The following is a 16,639-nucleotide window of genomic DNA, read 5'->3' as shown; positions in this document are numbered from 1 at the left end:
TATTTGATGTTGAAAAGCACAGAAATTGACATCCTACACATATAGAATACACAGTTTATTCCAGAATACCGAATGAAGGAAATAAAACTGAAACAAAAAAAAAGTGAACGACAAATGAATTACAGAATTTACCGTACCAGAAAATGAAAAATATTATTGCAGCATCAATATTGTTGCGTATCCGTGTAGGAAAAAAACGTGTTGGTGTATCAATCAACAAACGTTGGCGTCATCATCATCATCATCATCGTTTGATAGATTAGATTATATTTATATTGAATCTTGGGGATTTATTTTCTTTTTTACATTTCATTTTTTTTTCTTTCCAACATCTAAATTCCACTTTATTATTGCACATTTTTTTTGCATCTTATCGTCAAATGGGTGTAAGTGTGAATTGAATTCAATTTGGATTCTGCTGTTTTTTTTTGTTCGTACATTCTTCTATATATACATGTATATCGGATTTTTTTCTGCTTGGGACAGTAATTTTTTTTGTTGCCAGTGATGATTCAATTGAACAATAATTTTGCCATTTGCATCATTCATATACATTTGTTGTTGTTTTTGGTTGCTGCTGTCAAACATCCTACATTGATTGTGAAGAATCATCAACAATCATCATCATATGGTCATAAAAAAAATATTCACTTCAATCATGTGTGTGTGTGTGTGTGTGGGCCTTAGGAACCGAAATTGAAAAAATCTTCGAAAAAAAAATTTATAATGAAAGAAGAAAAAGAAAGTGAAAAGAAATAAACAAAATTTTTTTAAAGAAGTAGTGGATAAGAATATTCTGATTTTGTTGTTCCAGATCAGGAAATGATGATGATGATGATGATGATAAAATTAAATTTCCTTACAATTTTGCAATTTGTTAAACAAAGAAATAATGAGAATTTTTTTCTTTCTTTTTTTGATTTCATTTTGAAATAGATTTATCATCATTGAATGATGATGATCTTGTTGGGGTCAATGATGATTGGCCAGTAGTAATGACAACAACGACAACGTCATCTTTAAATGCTGGAACGAATAATAATCATCATTTTGAAAATGATGAAAATGATGACGATGATGATAGTAATTTTAATAATCTTGTTTCATCACAACAACAACAACAACAACAAACCAATTGTTGTGAACAAATATCCAAACATTCATCAACAATAATGAACAATACATCAGCAGCAACATCAATGGATCTATTTCATGGTATTGATCTTGATGATACTGAAGGATTATTTCAAACAATACTTGAAGAATATGATTCAAATGATCCACATTTAATTTCAACAAATCATCAGGGTATCAATCATCATCATCATCATAATCATCATCATGATCAATCAATGATTCCAATGTTACTTTCACCTCCACCATTGTTATTACCACCACCATCATTATCATCACCATCATCATTATCATCGCCATCATTATCGCCAAAAAATTCATCAATACAACAACAACAAAATAATGGTACTGCCAATGATAATTTATCAATTAAAACAATTAATCAATTATCGAATGGATATCATCATCATCAACAACAGCAACAACAATCATCAGTTCATCATCATAATCATCATGATAATTTAGTGATTAATCCGAATTTAACCCCACCAACATCAATATCATCATCCTCATCATCATCGACAAAAACAGCTGATCATCAATTGTTTTCATCACCATCGGATGTATCGGATATACTTTTATCATCAACATCATCATCAACATCGATTGATAATAATGTTGTTGATTCACGTTGTTGTTATTTAAATGATGATTTATCAATGATTTCATTATCGCTCAATGGACAATTTTATTATCCATTCTCAACGACTGGAGATACAACAATTACGACTACGAACACAACAACAACAACAACAAAAACAACAAATTCAACAACCAAAACAACATCATCATCATCAACATCATCATTATCATCATCGTCTTCATCATCTTCTTCATCATCAATATCATCATCTTCATCATCAAATAATGGTTTATCAAATATTTTATTGAATAAATCGTTGAAAAATAATCTAAATCAACAGAATCTGAATCAAATACATTATCGACAAAATAATAATAATAATCAATGTTCATATGATTCTTTTATGATTAATAATAATGATAATAATGGAAATTTATTGATGATGATGAATATTAAAAATCAACAACAATTTCATAAATTATCAACAGATTTTACTGAATCATCATTTCATTCATCAACATCATCGGCATCATCATCACCACGAACAAATTCTGTTGAATTATTTCCATCATCAATATCATCATCAACATCACCAATAACATCATCATCATCATCATCATCATCAGCAGCATCATTGTTAGCAACAACAACATCTTGTTTAATACCGAATGATCAATTAACTAATCAAAATTTATTATTATCATCATCATTGAATAAAAATCATTCAATGATGATGATTCGTAATAAAGAACAATTACATTCAACAATGATGATGATGAATAATAATCAAACTATCGATGATGATGGCATCGGTGGTGGTAATAATCATTTAATGCTTGATGATCAATTAAATCAAACAACAAATAATAATAATTTATTAAATTCATCATTACAACAAATGAATCTTCATCATAATCATAATCATCATCAAAATCAACAAACAATGTTACCTGCAACAAGTTTTCTTATTGATAGTTCATCTGATCCAAAAATGTATTTTATGGATGATCTATTAAATGATGATAATGATAATAATGAAAAATTATTACATCAATCTCCATGGACAACAACTGAAGAAGATTCAGAAGAAGATGATGATGATGATTTTGATGACGATTACGATGATGACGAAGAAGAAGAAGATGATGATGATGATGATATTGATGCAAATGCTGTTGATGATGACGATGATGATGATAATTGTAGTGGTGGTGGTGGTGGTAATGAAGATTTCCACAATAATAACCATACAAAACATAAAGATAGAAAAATTCTAATAAAATCAACAACTGATAAACAATCCAAATCATTATCATTAAAAATAGATAAAAATAATCAACAACGTAAAAATGGACGTACAAAAATGAATAAATCAACAAAATCTTCAACAAAAATTAATGGTAAACGAAATAAACAACAACAACAACAATCCACATCATCATCATCAACATATCCAATTATTGTCTATCCAATGACCAATAATAATAATAATAATGCTAATGAACAATCATCATTAAATAATGGTTGTAATGGTGTTAAACGTAAACGACAACAAAAACAAACAATTAAAAATGAAGTTAAAGATAATGATGATTGTTGGAATCAATCAACAATAACAACAACACCAACTGGTATTGATTTTTTTGATGAAAATCAAAAATCCACATCATTACAACAACAACAACAACAAGAATCAACAATTGTATGGCCAACTACAAAAAAATCCAAACGTTCATCAAATACAAATCAACAACAACAACAACAACAGAATCAACAGATTAATAATTCTTTATCATCTAGTCATCATATGAATGGTAAGAAGAGAAAATTTCCCAGAAAAAAAATAGAAAGAAATTCTTTACGTTTTTTTTTTTTATTTCAAATTATAGAAAATTCCATTTTAAAACATAATAATAATAATGCTGCTGGTGGTGGTGGTGGTACATCATTGCTTAAATCAACAATGTCCGGAAATTCATTAAATTCACATTCACAACAACGATCACATCTACAGCAGCAACAGCAATCAAATTGTAATGGAAACAACAACAACAACAATAATAATCGTGGTTCAAGAACAATCGATACGGAAATAACTGATGAAGAACGACGTTTGTTAATAAAAGAAGGTGGGTGGTTTTGTTTGTTTATTATGATAAATGAAATGAATGAATGAATGAAACACAGAAGAGAAAAACAAAAAATTCAAAACAAAACAAAACAAAATTTCATGTTTATTGAATTTTATAAGAAAATTAGATAATAATAATGTCATTATCGAATATAAGATTTTCTTTTTCTTCTTTTTTTCTCATTGATTCGATCAAAAAGGGGGAAAAGTGAAAAGAAATTTTTGTTTCTGTAACAATTTCATTATACATTATCAAACTAATAGTGAAATTGTGAAGTCTACAAAAGCTTATTATTCAATAATAGAGATTTTTTTTTGCATTTCGTTTCGTTTCTGTCTTTTCGATTCTGATTTGAGAATCATTTTCTTTCATTCATCTTCTTCTTCTTCTTTATTTGATATTATCATACTTATTATCAAATTTTCATTGGCACTTTTTTTTTCTCAATCATCATCATCATCATCGATTATATGCCCTAAAGGTTATATAACCATAAGGATTTATTATTGTTTACCACCACAGAGATGTATATTATTATTATTATAAATAGATTTTTCAAACAAACGAAAAATGATAATGATGATGATGATGTGAAATGAGAATCCAATTGTGAATTGGAAACACTAAACTTTATAATGAAACTTTTAGTAAAGAAAGAAAATGGTAAAAAAAAACTCAAACAATCTTAATTCTTTTTTTTTTTTTTTTTTTTTTGCTTGTTATTCCAAGTATTTTCATTTCGTTTTTATTTTGCACTGGGCGCTATTTCTTTTTTCCTCTTTATCATCATTTTTCTTCATTTAATATTTACATAGAGCGGAGAAAAAAAATGTGTGAAGAAAAAGAGAGAGAAAAGCAAAGAAAGTTGTTTCTTATATAAGGATGATTAAGAGGATGTTAGGCTAAACTAACCTATCCATTTCATCATATTAAATGATTTCATTAGACAAACAAACAAACAAACACACACACACAAGAAAGAATATAAGGATATATAAACAAAAAATCTTTAATTATATCAAATGGATAATAATAATGATAATGATATAATTGTAATCAGAAAATGAAAAAAAGCCCGTTCACACTATGTGTATTCTTTATTAGATTCTGGAAAAATTCTCTCTCTCTCTTATATGATGAACAATTTTCAATGAAAATTTCTTTCATTTATTCATTATTATATAATCATTATCAATGTTGAAGATTTTGGATGGATGGATGGATGGATGTGAATCTCACACCAATTTTATGTTTATTTTTGTGATTTAATTTTCTCTTCTTTTTTCATATTATTATTATTTTTTTTTTCATTTTGTATTTCCGTTTTTTTCAATTTGATTTTGGATTGAAATTGAGATTCATTTGAGATTGAGGTTGCTTTTTCTTTACCAATTTTCATACATAACGAATGAAGAAGAAGAATGTTATTTTTATCATAATTTTGTTTGGAAAATTTTTGAGAATAAAAAAAATTTCCTTTTTCCGGTTTTTTTTCTTCCTCAGAGTTCGTCATCATGCTAATATCATCATCGTTGTTGTTGTTATAATATTTTTTTCCTTCGAAATTACAAGTTTTATTCATTTTTTTTCTGGATTCACCAAACAACAACAATCAAAAAAATGCATAAATTTAAGATTTTTTTTTATTCAGAAAAAATCATATTTTTTTTTTTTGATTTCTTTTCGAAAACTTGTTTGAATTTTGATTTGGTATTGATTCTTTCATCAATAAATATGAATTTGAACAAGCAGAAGTTTTTTTTTGTTTTTTATGAAATAAAAAATGGAACAACAACAAAAAAACAAAAAACAAAACTTTTTTGTAAATTAAACTTTTGGCAGAATTTTTTTTTGCAGAAAAAACATTAAAGTTGTGATGAGATTAGAATTTTGTTTTTGTTTTCCTTGTTTTTTTTCACAATCGATTTGTTGTTAAATTCATCAATGATTGTATGCTTGTTGGGAAACTTGTTGATCTGATTTTCATCAACACAGTATTGGTCATCAAATAAACTCAATTTCAATCATCAATGAAATGAATCAAAACTTTTTTTCCATTGTATCTTTTTTTTTGTTTGTTTGTTTGTAATGAAAAAATTCTGATGAAAAAAAAGCAAACAAACTAATATTTCCTGGGAATTTTTTTCCCTCAAAATTACATTTCTTTTTAATTTTTTTTCGGACATAATGCACGATGATGATGATGAACATTATTGATTGAATTAGAAAAAAAATGATGAAGAAATTTATAATAATCTTTATACATGTGAATGTAAAATGTTAATGGATTATAATAAAACTATAGTGATCATCATCAACAACAACAACAAATTCTAATGAAATAATAATAATATTCATAAGAATCAATCTGATTATTTAACCATAATAATAATAATAAAGTATCATAGTAACATGGTAATGTTTTCTATTCGATGATAGTTTAGCGAATTTTTTTTTCGGTTTTTGGTTTTGCTTTCAACTTCAACATTAACAACAAAAATAAAATTCACTATAAAGAGAGAAGGAGAGAGAAATTTTTCAGAAATTTTCATTCAAGCTTATGAACAAACAACATACAGATTTTGTGTTGTTGTTGTTGCATCCTTCATACGAAGAATAATTGATTATTATAAGAGGGTAGAAAGAAAGAAAAAAAAACAGAAAAAATGTTAATAATTCAATGATGATGATGATGATGCTATTGACAAATATTTAAACTTTATTTGAATTTTTTTTTTCTCTTCATTGTAAATATTGTTATGATGAAACAACAACAACACTTTATGAACCAAGCAAGAATCTTCTTTTGTTTTGTTTACATTTAAGATTATCGTCGGATAACAAAATAAAAAAAAATGAAAGGAAAAAAAATCATTTTCTGTTCATAACCAAGAATTGAATTTGATGAAATTCAGAAACAAAAACAAAACAAAACAAAAACAAAAAACCAACGAAGAAAAATCAAATCGTGTTTCCGGGTTTAATAATGAAAAAATGAAAAGAAAAAAAAATATTGAAAGGATTTTGTTTTCCTATAGTCAAACCGTAGGAAACCATAGAATTGAATAGAAAAAGAAAAAGAAAAAGAAAATTTGTCAATAGAAAATTGATTAGCAGAATTTTTTTTCTTCTTCTTCTTCTTCTTCATTGATTTCTATAAACTAATGGCTGAACCAAAAAACATCATAATCATCATAATCATCATCATCATTGAACTACCTCTATTGAATGTTTCTTTTGATGCGTAGGTTTTTTATTATTATTATTATTACGATTATGATGATTATTATTAGCCATTATATTATATAATATAATCATACAGACATAGACAGTCCAATTGCAATAATCGCTATACCAATACGATTAATATATATCAACCACATAATGGTAAATTATACATTTTTTTTCAATTCAATTCAATTCAATGTTTAGAAATGGAAACCTATTACATTGTAACCGAATTGTTGTTGTGATCATCATTGGCTAGTTTAGGGGCGATTATTTTTCTAGTATAGTGGGAACAAATGAAATTCTAGGAATTTATTTAAATATTAAAAAAAAAAAGAGAGAAGAAGAAAAAGAAACCCACAATACACAATGGTTTTGTTTGTATTTTTTCCAACTACTACAAACATCAATAAAATTACCGGAAATTTTTTTTTGTTACCTATTATAAAACCATCATAATATTTATCAATAATAATATTATTATTTTGGGAGAAAATACCTGAATGAATAGAATAGGAAAATTACATAAATTTTTAAACAATTTTATTGCAATTAACTTCTTTCTATTTTGAAGAAAATAAAATGATAGAATTCATTGATGGAACATCATTATCATCATTATTTTATTATAATAGCATAATTTCAAATGAAACATTTGAATCATCCTAATGTATTAATGATGATGATCAATAAGCTATTAAAAAAAAGAAAAATCTTTTGTAATCATACAGATAATTATTTATTCAAATTATTTTTGTTACAATTATAGTTTATTCAACCAGGTTAATCGATAAAATATCATTATTATTTCATTAGAATTGATGATTTTTATTTTTTTGGTTTCTTGTATTACAGAATAAAAATCCATTCAAATCAAAAGTCTATAAGTTAATAAAATGAATCAGTAATAAGTGAATATATAACGATTATTATACGGGTAATAATCGTTAAGACGAGACACAAAACAGAAAAAAAAAGAAAATTATCCTTTTGGTTGTCCAAATGTGTCTGCATCATTTGTGAATATCAAAAAAAAAAAAAAAGAAAAAACAAACAAGATTTTCTGTTCCAAGAGTTCTTTTTTTTCAAATTCAAGAGTTTTATTTTTTTTGGCTAACTACCATGGCAGTAAATTTCACTATTCACTACTTTTTTTCTCCTATTTATTTAACTGGCTAATAAAAATCATAATAAAATTTAATTGATTGTTAGTAACACAAAAAAAAACAAGCAAACAAACAAAAAGAAAAAATACAGGTTGTCACATAGAGATATTTGTTTTGTTTTTGTTCGTTCCACCAAACTAAATTGACTGTAATGTTTATTATTTTAATTTAATTTCTATTTTGAACTTTGACAATCTCTTGTTTAACTTAATAAAGAATATATATAGAGAGAGAGGTCATATGGAATTTATTTATGGATTTTTTTTTTTAAATATATATTCAAAGTTCATTGTTAATTTCTATTTTGTTGTTGTTCTTCTTCCGTTGAAAATATTCATAAATATTATGATATAATTTGTTCATAATAATAAACAATTCAAGATCATTTAACATCCATAAAAAAAACTCTTTCTTTCCTTTTTTTCAAAAAAAAAAGATTCTAAAGAATGAAAGAAGAAGAAATGGAAAAATTCCCGGAAAAAAAGTTTATGCCGAAAAATTTCTTTCCATTCATTCATTCATTCCGAAAACTTTGCTCTCACAAAAAAAAGGACACAATTCGATGATGTTGAACAAAATTACGTGACTTGAAAAATAGATTCAAATTGGTTATATATGATCATTTGTTGTTGTTGTTGATCCTATTTGCCGATGTTTTTAATTTTTTTTCGTCATTCATCGTTTCAATTGATGTTTACTCAGTTTGAATTTTTTTTTTTTTTTTGAATAATCAAGGTGTTTTGAAATTGAACACCGAAACAAAATTGTTTGTTTGTTTAATTTTAAATTAATTTTCTGCGTTTGATTTGATTTTTTTTCATTCAGAAATTTGATAATTTGTTTCTTTGTCCATTTGAATGAATAAAAGATTTTTCATATATGTCATCAAAATTTGATGAATATATTTGTAATGTGAAAATGATTATCATAATGATTAATTTTATTTTTGGCTTAATTATTGCTTATGTAAGCAATGATAATTATAAAAAGAAAAAAAATCGAAGCAAGCAATTTGAATGAAATTGATACAAATTTGTTTGATGTTAGCAAAAAAAAGCAAACAAACATTGAACTTTGATGATAATGAATGGAAAAAAACAAATTTTAATCATTTTTTCCGTTCAATGTCAATTTGATTAATTTTTGTACTTGTTTACCGTTAATGTTTATTCTCACCTTTTTTCCTCTTACTAATTTTATCACCTAATAATAATAATAAATTTTTATTAAACACACGCTGCCCGAAGGCATTTGTGCGATAATATTAAAGAAAAATTAACAAAGTACAAAAAGAAAACAAAAAATTATTGCGAAGAGATACATTTTAAATGATAGTAATTTTTACAAAAAGAATTAAAAATGTGAAAACTGAATTTAGATGAAAAAATTTCGGACAAATTTGAAAAACTATGTATTCTGATAGAAGAGAACGATGGACAAGTTAGCAAAACATGTATTGAGTCCTGTTCATGAAAGCCACAATCACAAGAAGATGTATGAAAAAGATTGAACCGATGCAAATAATAATTAAAGTTACCATGTCCACTAACAAATTGCATGTTGAAGAAGTTTGGCTGGAAAACTTTTGGGATATTGGACGAATCAAAAACATCTTAAATGTGCAATTTGTATTGGTATAATAACCGGTGATAAGTTTACTGGCAATATCAGAACGGACATATTTTCGAATAGATAAATCATCTATATTTTTGGTTGAGTTCAACAACAAGCAATAATCGGAAAGGTGACAAATATTACAAATAACCGCAACGATGTTTTTCGGAGTAGTACAATACGCATGAGTGGTTTTGATCAAAAATCTATGTTGTAGCGAATCCAATTTATTTTTTGCTTCAGATTAATATGCTCAAACCAAATATCACAAGCATAAGTAATAGCAGGTCTAACCATACCCTTAAAAAGGTTTAATCTTTTTTAAAAGAGATGCCCCACGTATTACTAATTAATGCAAAAAAAATACGGAAAAGATTTTGGATTTTATCAATAATATTATTGATGTGTTGAGAGAAATTCAATTTATTTTTAAAACGATGATTGCTAAACGTTAATCCCAAAATTTTGATTGATGATGAAGAATGAATAGTGTGGTTACGATGGTGAATTATTGGATGATTTTTTTTGAAAAGGTAAAGTATATTGGTTTTACTGTGATTGATAACCAATTTACGGCTTGCACACCAATCTTCAATAAAATTTAAACATTCAATAATTTTAGAATTCAATAATCTTGTATTAGTTGCCCAACAGACAATAGTGAGATCATCAGCGAATGCAATCAGTTTCGAATCAACGATATTATATTTACATAATAAGTCGTTCAAATTTTATCACCTGCGTTTTTTTTGTTTTGTTTTTTATATCAACAGGTCATCCAACATTTCCATCCGATGCAAGATCATTAACAAAATTAGAGGAAAAAATTTTACGTAAAATAAGACGTAAAATTCGTAATAAACGTTCAGCACAAAGTTCAAGACAAAGAAAAAAAGAATATTTAGAAGATCTTGAACGACGTTATTCAGAATCAATTCAAGTTGCTGAACATTATAAATCTGAATGTTTACGTTTACGTAAAGAACGTGTTAATTATTTAAAACGTTTTCATCAACTTGTTATGGTTAGTATTATTATTTAATTAACATTATGTTTTAATGAATAATAACAAAAACTTTAAAAAATCAAAACTAGTTCCGAATTAATGAACAACAACAACAACAGGGTCAAGAATCCAAGATGATGATTGATGACAGTATAAAAAATACTGAACATCAATCATCATCACCATCATTAAATGGACAATTATTATCACCATCATCAACAATGGCTATTGCGGCTACAATCACTGTACAAACAACAACAACAACAGCAGCAAATAATTTATCAATAAATTCAGATATTGATCAACAATTTTTAGCTGATAATCATAATCAAAATCAAACCAAATAAATAATTTTAAAAACAATATTTTATCATTTGAAACGAATGAATGTCTCTTTTTTTATATATTGAACATTCAAGATCTCTCTCTTTTTTCTTATTATCTATTTGCATTATTCTATACTTTATGTGACCAAAAAACAACAACAACAACAAAATATTCATTTTAACCCTTTCGAAAAATTCTTTGTCAATTGCATTTTTTTGTTGTTTTTCAATCAATCATTATCATCATAGCTGCGCATTATAATTTGCATATCTTTTACATATTATTATTATCGTTATTATTATTATTATTATGAAACGAACAAACACAAACACACGAACATAATCTTTAATTATCTTATTATTATTCAATTTGTTATTCTGTTTTTCATTCGTATATTCTTTTGTTTTAATCACATTTTTTAAACAACAAATATCATCATCATCATTATCATTGAATATATTCGATCAATAAAAATATAAAATATAAAATTCCAATATCATCATCATCAACATATGCTCATCATTATTAACCCCATCTAAACACACACATATTTTTTATTTCTGTCATTGTTGTTGTTGTTGTTAATGTATTACATTCGTCTCAAATACTATAAGCATTTATATTCATTCATTCATTCCATTTCATTCGTTATTTCATCCGCCCACGCACACACCCACCCACTTCATCATGGGAATTGAATGTTTGAAATTTTTTTCATCAGAAACATATATATACCTTAGATATTATTTTGTTCACTTTTTTTTAGTTTTTTTAAATATTTTTTTTCAAATTTGTTGTTGTTGTTTTTTCACTCTATTCTAAATGTCAACCAACAAAATGTTAGTTATCATCATAGCAAAACAACAACAACAACATTATTATTCCATGACCATCATGTTAACAACATTGACATTAACCTACCACCCACACAAACAAAGAAATTCAACTTGGCAAAAAATATTCTATCATTTTAGATGTTCGTTCGTTCGTTCATTCATTCATTCGTTAGTTATCGTTATCATCATCATCATCATTTGTCTTTATTGTAAAACATTTCTTTTTCTCCTTGTTTCTATCTCTCTCTTATTAAAATTCTTTAAGAATTTTACATTTCGTTTGAAAAAAATGGAAATTTCCGTTTCCGATTCCCCCTTTTCCAAAAAAAAAAAACACTGAAGCATCATTATAATGTTTTTTTTCGTCTGGTTTCTTAAATATGTTTTTTAGTCATCATCATCATAATCATCATAATTAAATAAATTGATAAACACACAAACACACACAGAGAATTCATTTCAAGTATTTTCTTCTTTCCAAATCAATTATTATAATTTGCATTTATAAATTAAGAAAAACAAACAAATACAATCATCATTAACACGGAAACAGACATTGTTACTTTTTCTTTTGGACACTGGACACACAGCAACATAAATGACAGCTTTATTATTTTTTTTCCGGGAGAAAAAAAAGGGTTAAACAAAATCAATCAATCAAAATGATTGTTGTTGTTGAAAACAAAATTTCAATCAAAACAACAACAACAACAAACTAATGAAATGAATGTTGTTGATCATTATAATATTCCAGATTCAGACAACAACAACAACAACAACAACAAAATTGTCATCAGAATTTTTTCCTTTCATTCTCAATTCTCTTCCATGATGATGATGATGATGATGATGATGAATTTTAATTATCGATTTAATAAAAAAAAATTTCATTTCAATGATTCGTTTGATAATTATAATTATATAATTTGAAAAAACAACAGAACAATTCCTGGTGCAATCAAAATCACTAAAAAAAATATCAATATTTTTCAAATCTGATTCGATCCAAATTCAACGAATAACAAAAACATTTCTTTTTTCTTTTTTCTTTTTATTTTTGACAAATGTTATTGATTTCCACCATAAAACCAATCATTGTTTTTTTCCCCATTTTCTCTATCCCTATTTGTTTGTTTTATCATTCAAATGACTATTATTATATTTTTTTTCCTGTTTGTTTCTTCTTCTTCTTCTTCTTCTTTCCATGTTTGTTTGTTTATTTGTTTTCATTTCAATTTTTATTGGAAAAAATAAAATTTTTTCAACAAATAAAATTTTTAAAACTTAAAATTGATTAAATTTTATTTTGCTACTAAATGATTATGATGATAATGAAGGGTTGACATGCAGAAAAAGGATGTTTTGAATTTTTTTTTTTTAATATTCGAACGTTTAGGAATTTTTTGATTCTCAATTTTTGTCAAATTCGAACGTTTTTTTTTTTCTTTCTATGTGCTTTGTTTGCCATCTATTGATCTTGATTCCAAACAAAGATTTTTTTTTAATTTTCGCTCAATAGATGGCTCATCAAATCGGTATTTAAGGTATTTTGTAATTTTGTAATTTTGTAATGATGAAATTTACAATTCCATTGGAATTACGGAACTGAATTCTTGATTCGTGTTGAATGATGAATGATGATGATAATAAAGGGTTTCTCTGTAGAAACACTCCAAACTATCAATATTTGTAACTAGAAATTACTAGATTATCATTAAAAAGAAAGAGAGAGAGAGAGAATTGGGAGAAAAAAAATATCAAATTTTAACCAGAAAAAAAATAAATTGAGAAATATAAAAAGTCGATATACATCATCATTTATATTCGCATTAATTTTAGATTGAGGAAATTGATGATGATGATGATGATGATGAAAAACAAGAGTGTTGTTTGAAATGAGAATTTTTCCATCATTTACTCTATCGATGTTATCTCATTTCAATGGTGTTAACCTCGTTTTATTTTGATTTGATTTTCCATTTTTTTTTGGTTCAAATTTTGGTTTATCATTTTCCAAAATGGAAAATCTTTTTTTTCATATTTATCTTTCTCTCTCTCTCTCTCACACAAACATTCTCTTTCGCATTTTTTATTTTGTTTTTTGGTAGATGATAATTCAAACCATGCAGACAAAATAAATAAACAAGTTATACACACACACACACGCGTACCCTAAATTTTGGTCATTTGAAAAAAAAAATTTGAAAATTAAAAAGTTAAAAATTGATCAAAAAAAAAGTTGTTGTTTTATTGTTGTTGTTGTTGTTGTTGTTGATGGAGAGAAATAACAACAACAACAACAACCAATATATCAACTATTTTAGATTTTCGGTTGAATTCGTAAAAAAAATTACTGAATCCCAATATTGGATTCAATTTGATGATGATGGAAATTTTTTCATTTTTTCAATTGATAAATCGACCTTGTTCATGACATCAATCAATCAATCGATCGATCGATCGATGATACATGTGATTCTAATAATATTGAATTTTACTTGTTGATCATATCATCATAATCATCATCAATTATTATGTTATCATGTTATTTGATATATTCAAACATGAAATGGGAGTTTATTTTTGATTTTTGTTTTTTCTTTACATCCAAATACAAAAAAATAAATAATCCATATTAGTGTTTTATTAGATTGTTTTGAATCTTTAAATATAAATTTTTTCTCTATTTTTCCCAAATTTTACAATTATAAAAATAAAACAATCATTTTTGCTACAAAAAAAAATGAAGATTAAAATTTGTGATGTGATAAAAGTGGCCATATTTATATTATTATTTTCATTTACATTTTTATCATTGATTATAATTTGTCGTACATTATTAGTACAACAATATATGGTCAATTCATATTGTCCAACAAATGAAAATTATATACCATTATATGGTATTAATCATAAAGCAATTACAGCTGAACGTGGTATATTTGAACGATTACAAGATTCATTAAAAATTCGTACAATAACAAGACGTCCAAAAAATTATGATCGTAATGAAATATTGAAATTTCATCGTTTTCTTAATTCAAGTTTGTTTATTTCAATTAATTGATTGATTGGTTGATTGATTGATTGATTAATTTTTGTTTTTTTTTGTTTCTTCAATATTTGATAGGTTTTCCATTGATACATTCATCACCATCAGTAGAATTAACAATTGTAAATGAATTAAGTCTTTTATATAGAATAAATGGATCGAATCAACAATTAAAACCATATTTATTATTAGCACATATGGATGTTGTACCAGTACAAGAAGATATGTGGGATTTTCATCCATTCGAAGGCCAAATTTTTAATGATTATATTTATGGTCGTGGTGCATTAGATTTAAAAAGTGTTGTTATGGTATTTATTCTTTTGTCGATATGAATTCATTCAAACTAAATAAAATTGATTATTTTTTTTGTATTCATCATTATATTACAAGGGTATTATGGAATCATTGGAATTTATATTGGAAAATAAAAATCCAATCATACGATCATTTTATATTGCTATCGGTCATGATGAAGAAGGTCGTGGATTAGATGGTGCAGCACAAATAGCTAAATATATGATTGAAAATAATATGGATAATGTTGAATATATACTTGATGAAGGACCATACATATTTCGTAATGCAATACCGGGTGTTAGTCGTGATGTAGCGATGATTGGTGTTGCTGAAAAAGGTTTGGTTAATATAAAATTAAGTACGGATGGTGCTGTTGGACATTCATCATTACCGCCCAAACAGACCAGTATTGTTCGTTTAGCTAAAGCTGTATCTAAATTGAATGCCGATAGTCATCCAAATCTGTTTGGTCATGGACCGGAAAAAGATATGATTGAATCATTGGCACCATATTGTTCATTACCATATCGAATAATGTATACAAATCTATGGCTATTTTCACCATTAGTGGCTAAATTACTTGAAAATGATAAATTAATGAATAGCTTTATACGGACAACAACAGCTGTAACAATATTTACCAGTGGAATCAAGGTATTATTCTCTTTTGTTTAATTTGATTTACTCTTTATTCAATTCCAATTTCAAAATTTAGGATAATGTTTTACCGGGTAAAGCTGAAGCAATTGTAAATCATCGTATTTATCCATTAAATCGTGTTGAAGATGTATTAAGACGTGATATTGAAATAATTAATGATGATCAGATTAAAGTTGAAGTGTTAGGTGTTGCCATACAACCACATCCAATATCATCATATGGTCATGATTCATTTGGTTATCAAACAATACGACAAAGTATACAACAGGTATTTCCCGATATTGCAATCATACCGGGTATTATGTATGCTGCAACCGATACACGTTGGTATCTAAATTTTACAAATAATATTTATCGTTTTTCACCCGGTTATATTACATTGGAACAATTTTCAATTGTACATGGCCATAATGAACGAATATCAAAAGATAACTACTTAAAATTAGTTAATTTTTATCATCATGTTATTATGAATTCGAATGATGCTCAAGTAGATATTGCATTTTTTAAAGATGAATTCTAAATTCTGAAAAATAAAAAATAAAAAAACGAAAACAAAATTTCATTTTTTTGTTTGTTTGTAATTCTCATCATCATCATC

At 26.0% G+C, this 16,639-nt stretch overlaps 3 protein-coding genes across 3 annotated transcripts in view; 2 read left to right on the top strand and 1 right to left on the bottom strand.

Moving 5' to 3' along the window:
- Positions 1-13,316, top strand: part of LOC113789726 (uncharacterized) — a 41,061-nt gene extending 27,745 nt beyond the window's left edge. Inside the window, exons 3-6 of the mRNA XM_075823495.1 lie at positions 937-3,531; positions 3,607-3,846; positions 10,631-10,881; positions 10,953-13,316. Coding sequence (XP_075679610.1) covers positions 937-3,531; positions 3,607-3,846; positions 10,631-10,881; positions 10,953-11,210 — 3,344 coding nt within the window. The 3' untranslated portion in view covers positions 11,211-13,316. The remainder of the gene's footprint in view (positions 1-936; positions 3,532-3,606; positions 3,847-10,630; positions 10,882-10,952) is intronic.
- Positions 9,503-10,527, bottom strand: LOC142645937 (uncharacterized). The gene is given in 4 exon segments (XM_075823507.1): positions 9,503-9,809; positions 9,854-10,091; positions 10,094-10,173; positions 10,514-10,527. Coding segments are annotated over 4 exon segments (594 nt in total). The 3' UTR covers positions 9,503-9,547.
- Positions 13,317-14,653: 1,337 nt separating the features above from the next.
- On the top strand, positions 14,654-16,598 carry LOC113789826 (N-fatty-acyl-amino acid synthase/hydrolase PM20D1-like). Its single transcript, XM_027339414.2, has 4 exons — positions 14,654-15,070; positions 15,157-15,389; positions 15,472-16,032; positions 16,094-16,598. Exons 1-4 carry the CDS (start codon positions 14,770-14,772, stop codon positions 16,559-16,561), a joined length of 1,563 nt encoding a protein of 520 aa, XP_027195215.1. The 5' UTR covers positions 14,654-14,769; the 3' UTR covers positions 16,562-16,598.
- The last annotated feature ends 41 nt before the right edge of the window (positions 16,599-16,639 follow it).

This window comes from Dermatophagoides pteronyssinus, unplaced genomic scaffold (genome assembly GCF_027571235.1).
Source record: "Dermatophagoides pteronyssinus isolate colony J.1.1.1.1 unplaced genomic scaffold, Derpt_VIB-CSIC_2022.12 sq0030, whole genome shotgun sequence".
NCBI lineage: Eukaryota > Metazoa > Arthropoda > Arachnida > Sarcoptiformes > Pyroglyphidae > Dermatophagoides > Dermatophagoides pteronyssinus.
This window is presented reverse-complemented; position numbering and strand designations above follow the sequence as displayed.

What these genes read in the sequence shown, in the direction of transcription:
- LOC113789826 (XM_027339414.2), top strand. Translation starts at nt 14,770, where the DNA reads ATGAAGATTAAAATTTGTGATGTGATAAAAGTGGCCATATTTATATTA. An exon ending in TCATCGTTTTCTTAATTCAA is followed by an intron (nt 15,071 to 15,156) that starts GTTTGTTTATTT and finishes AATATTTGATAG; the next exon opens with GTTTTCCATTGATACATTCA. An exon ending in ATTTAAAAAGTGTTGTTATG is followed by an intron (nt 15,390 to 15,471) that starts GTATTTATTCTT and finishes TTATATTACAAG; the next exon opens with GGTATTATGGAATCATTGGA.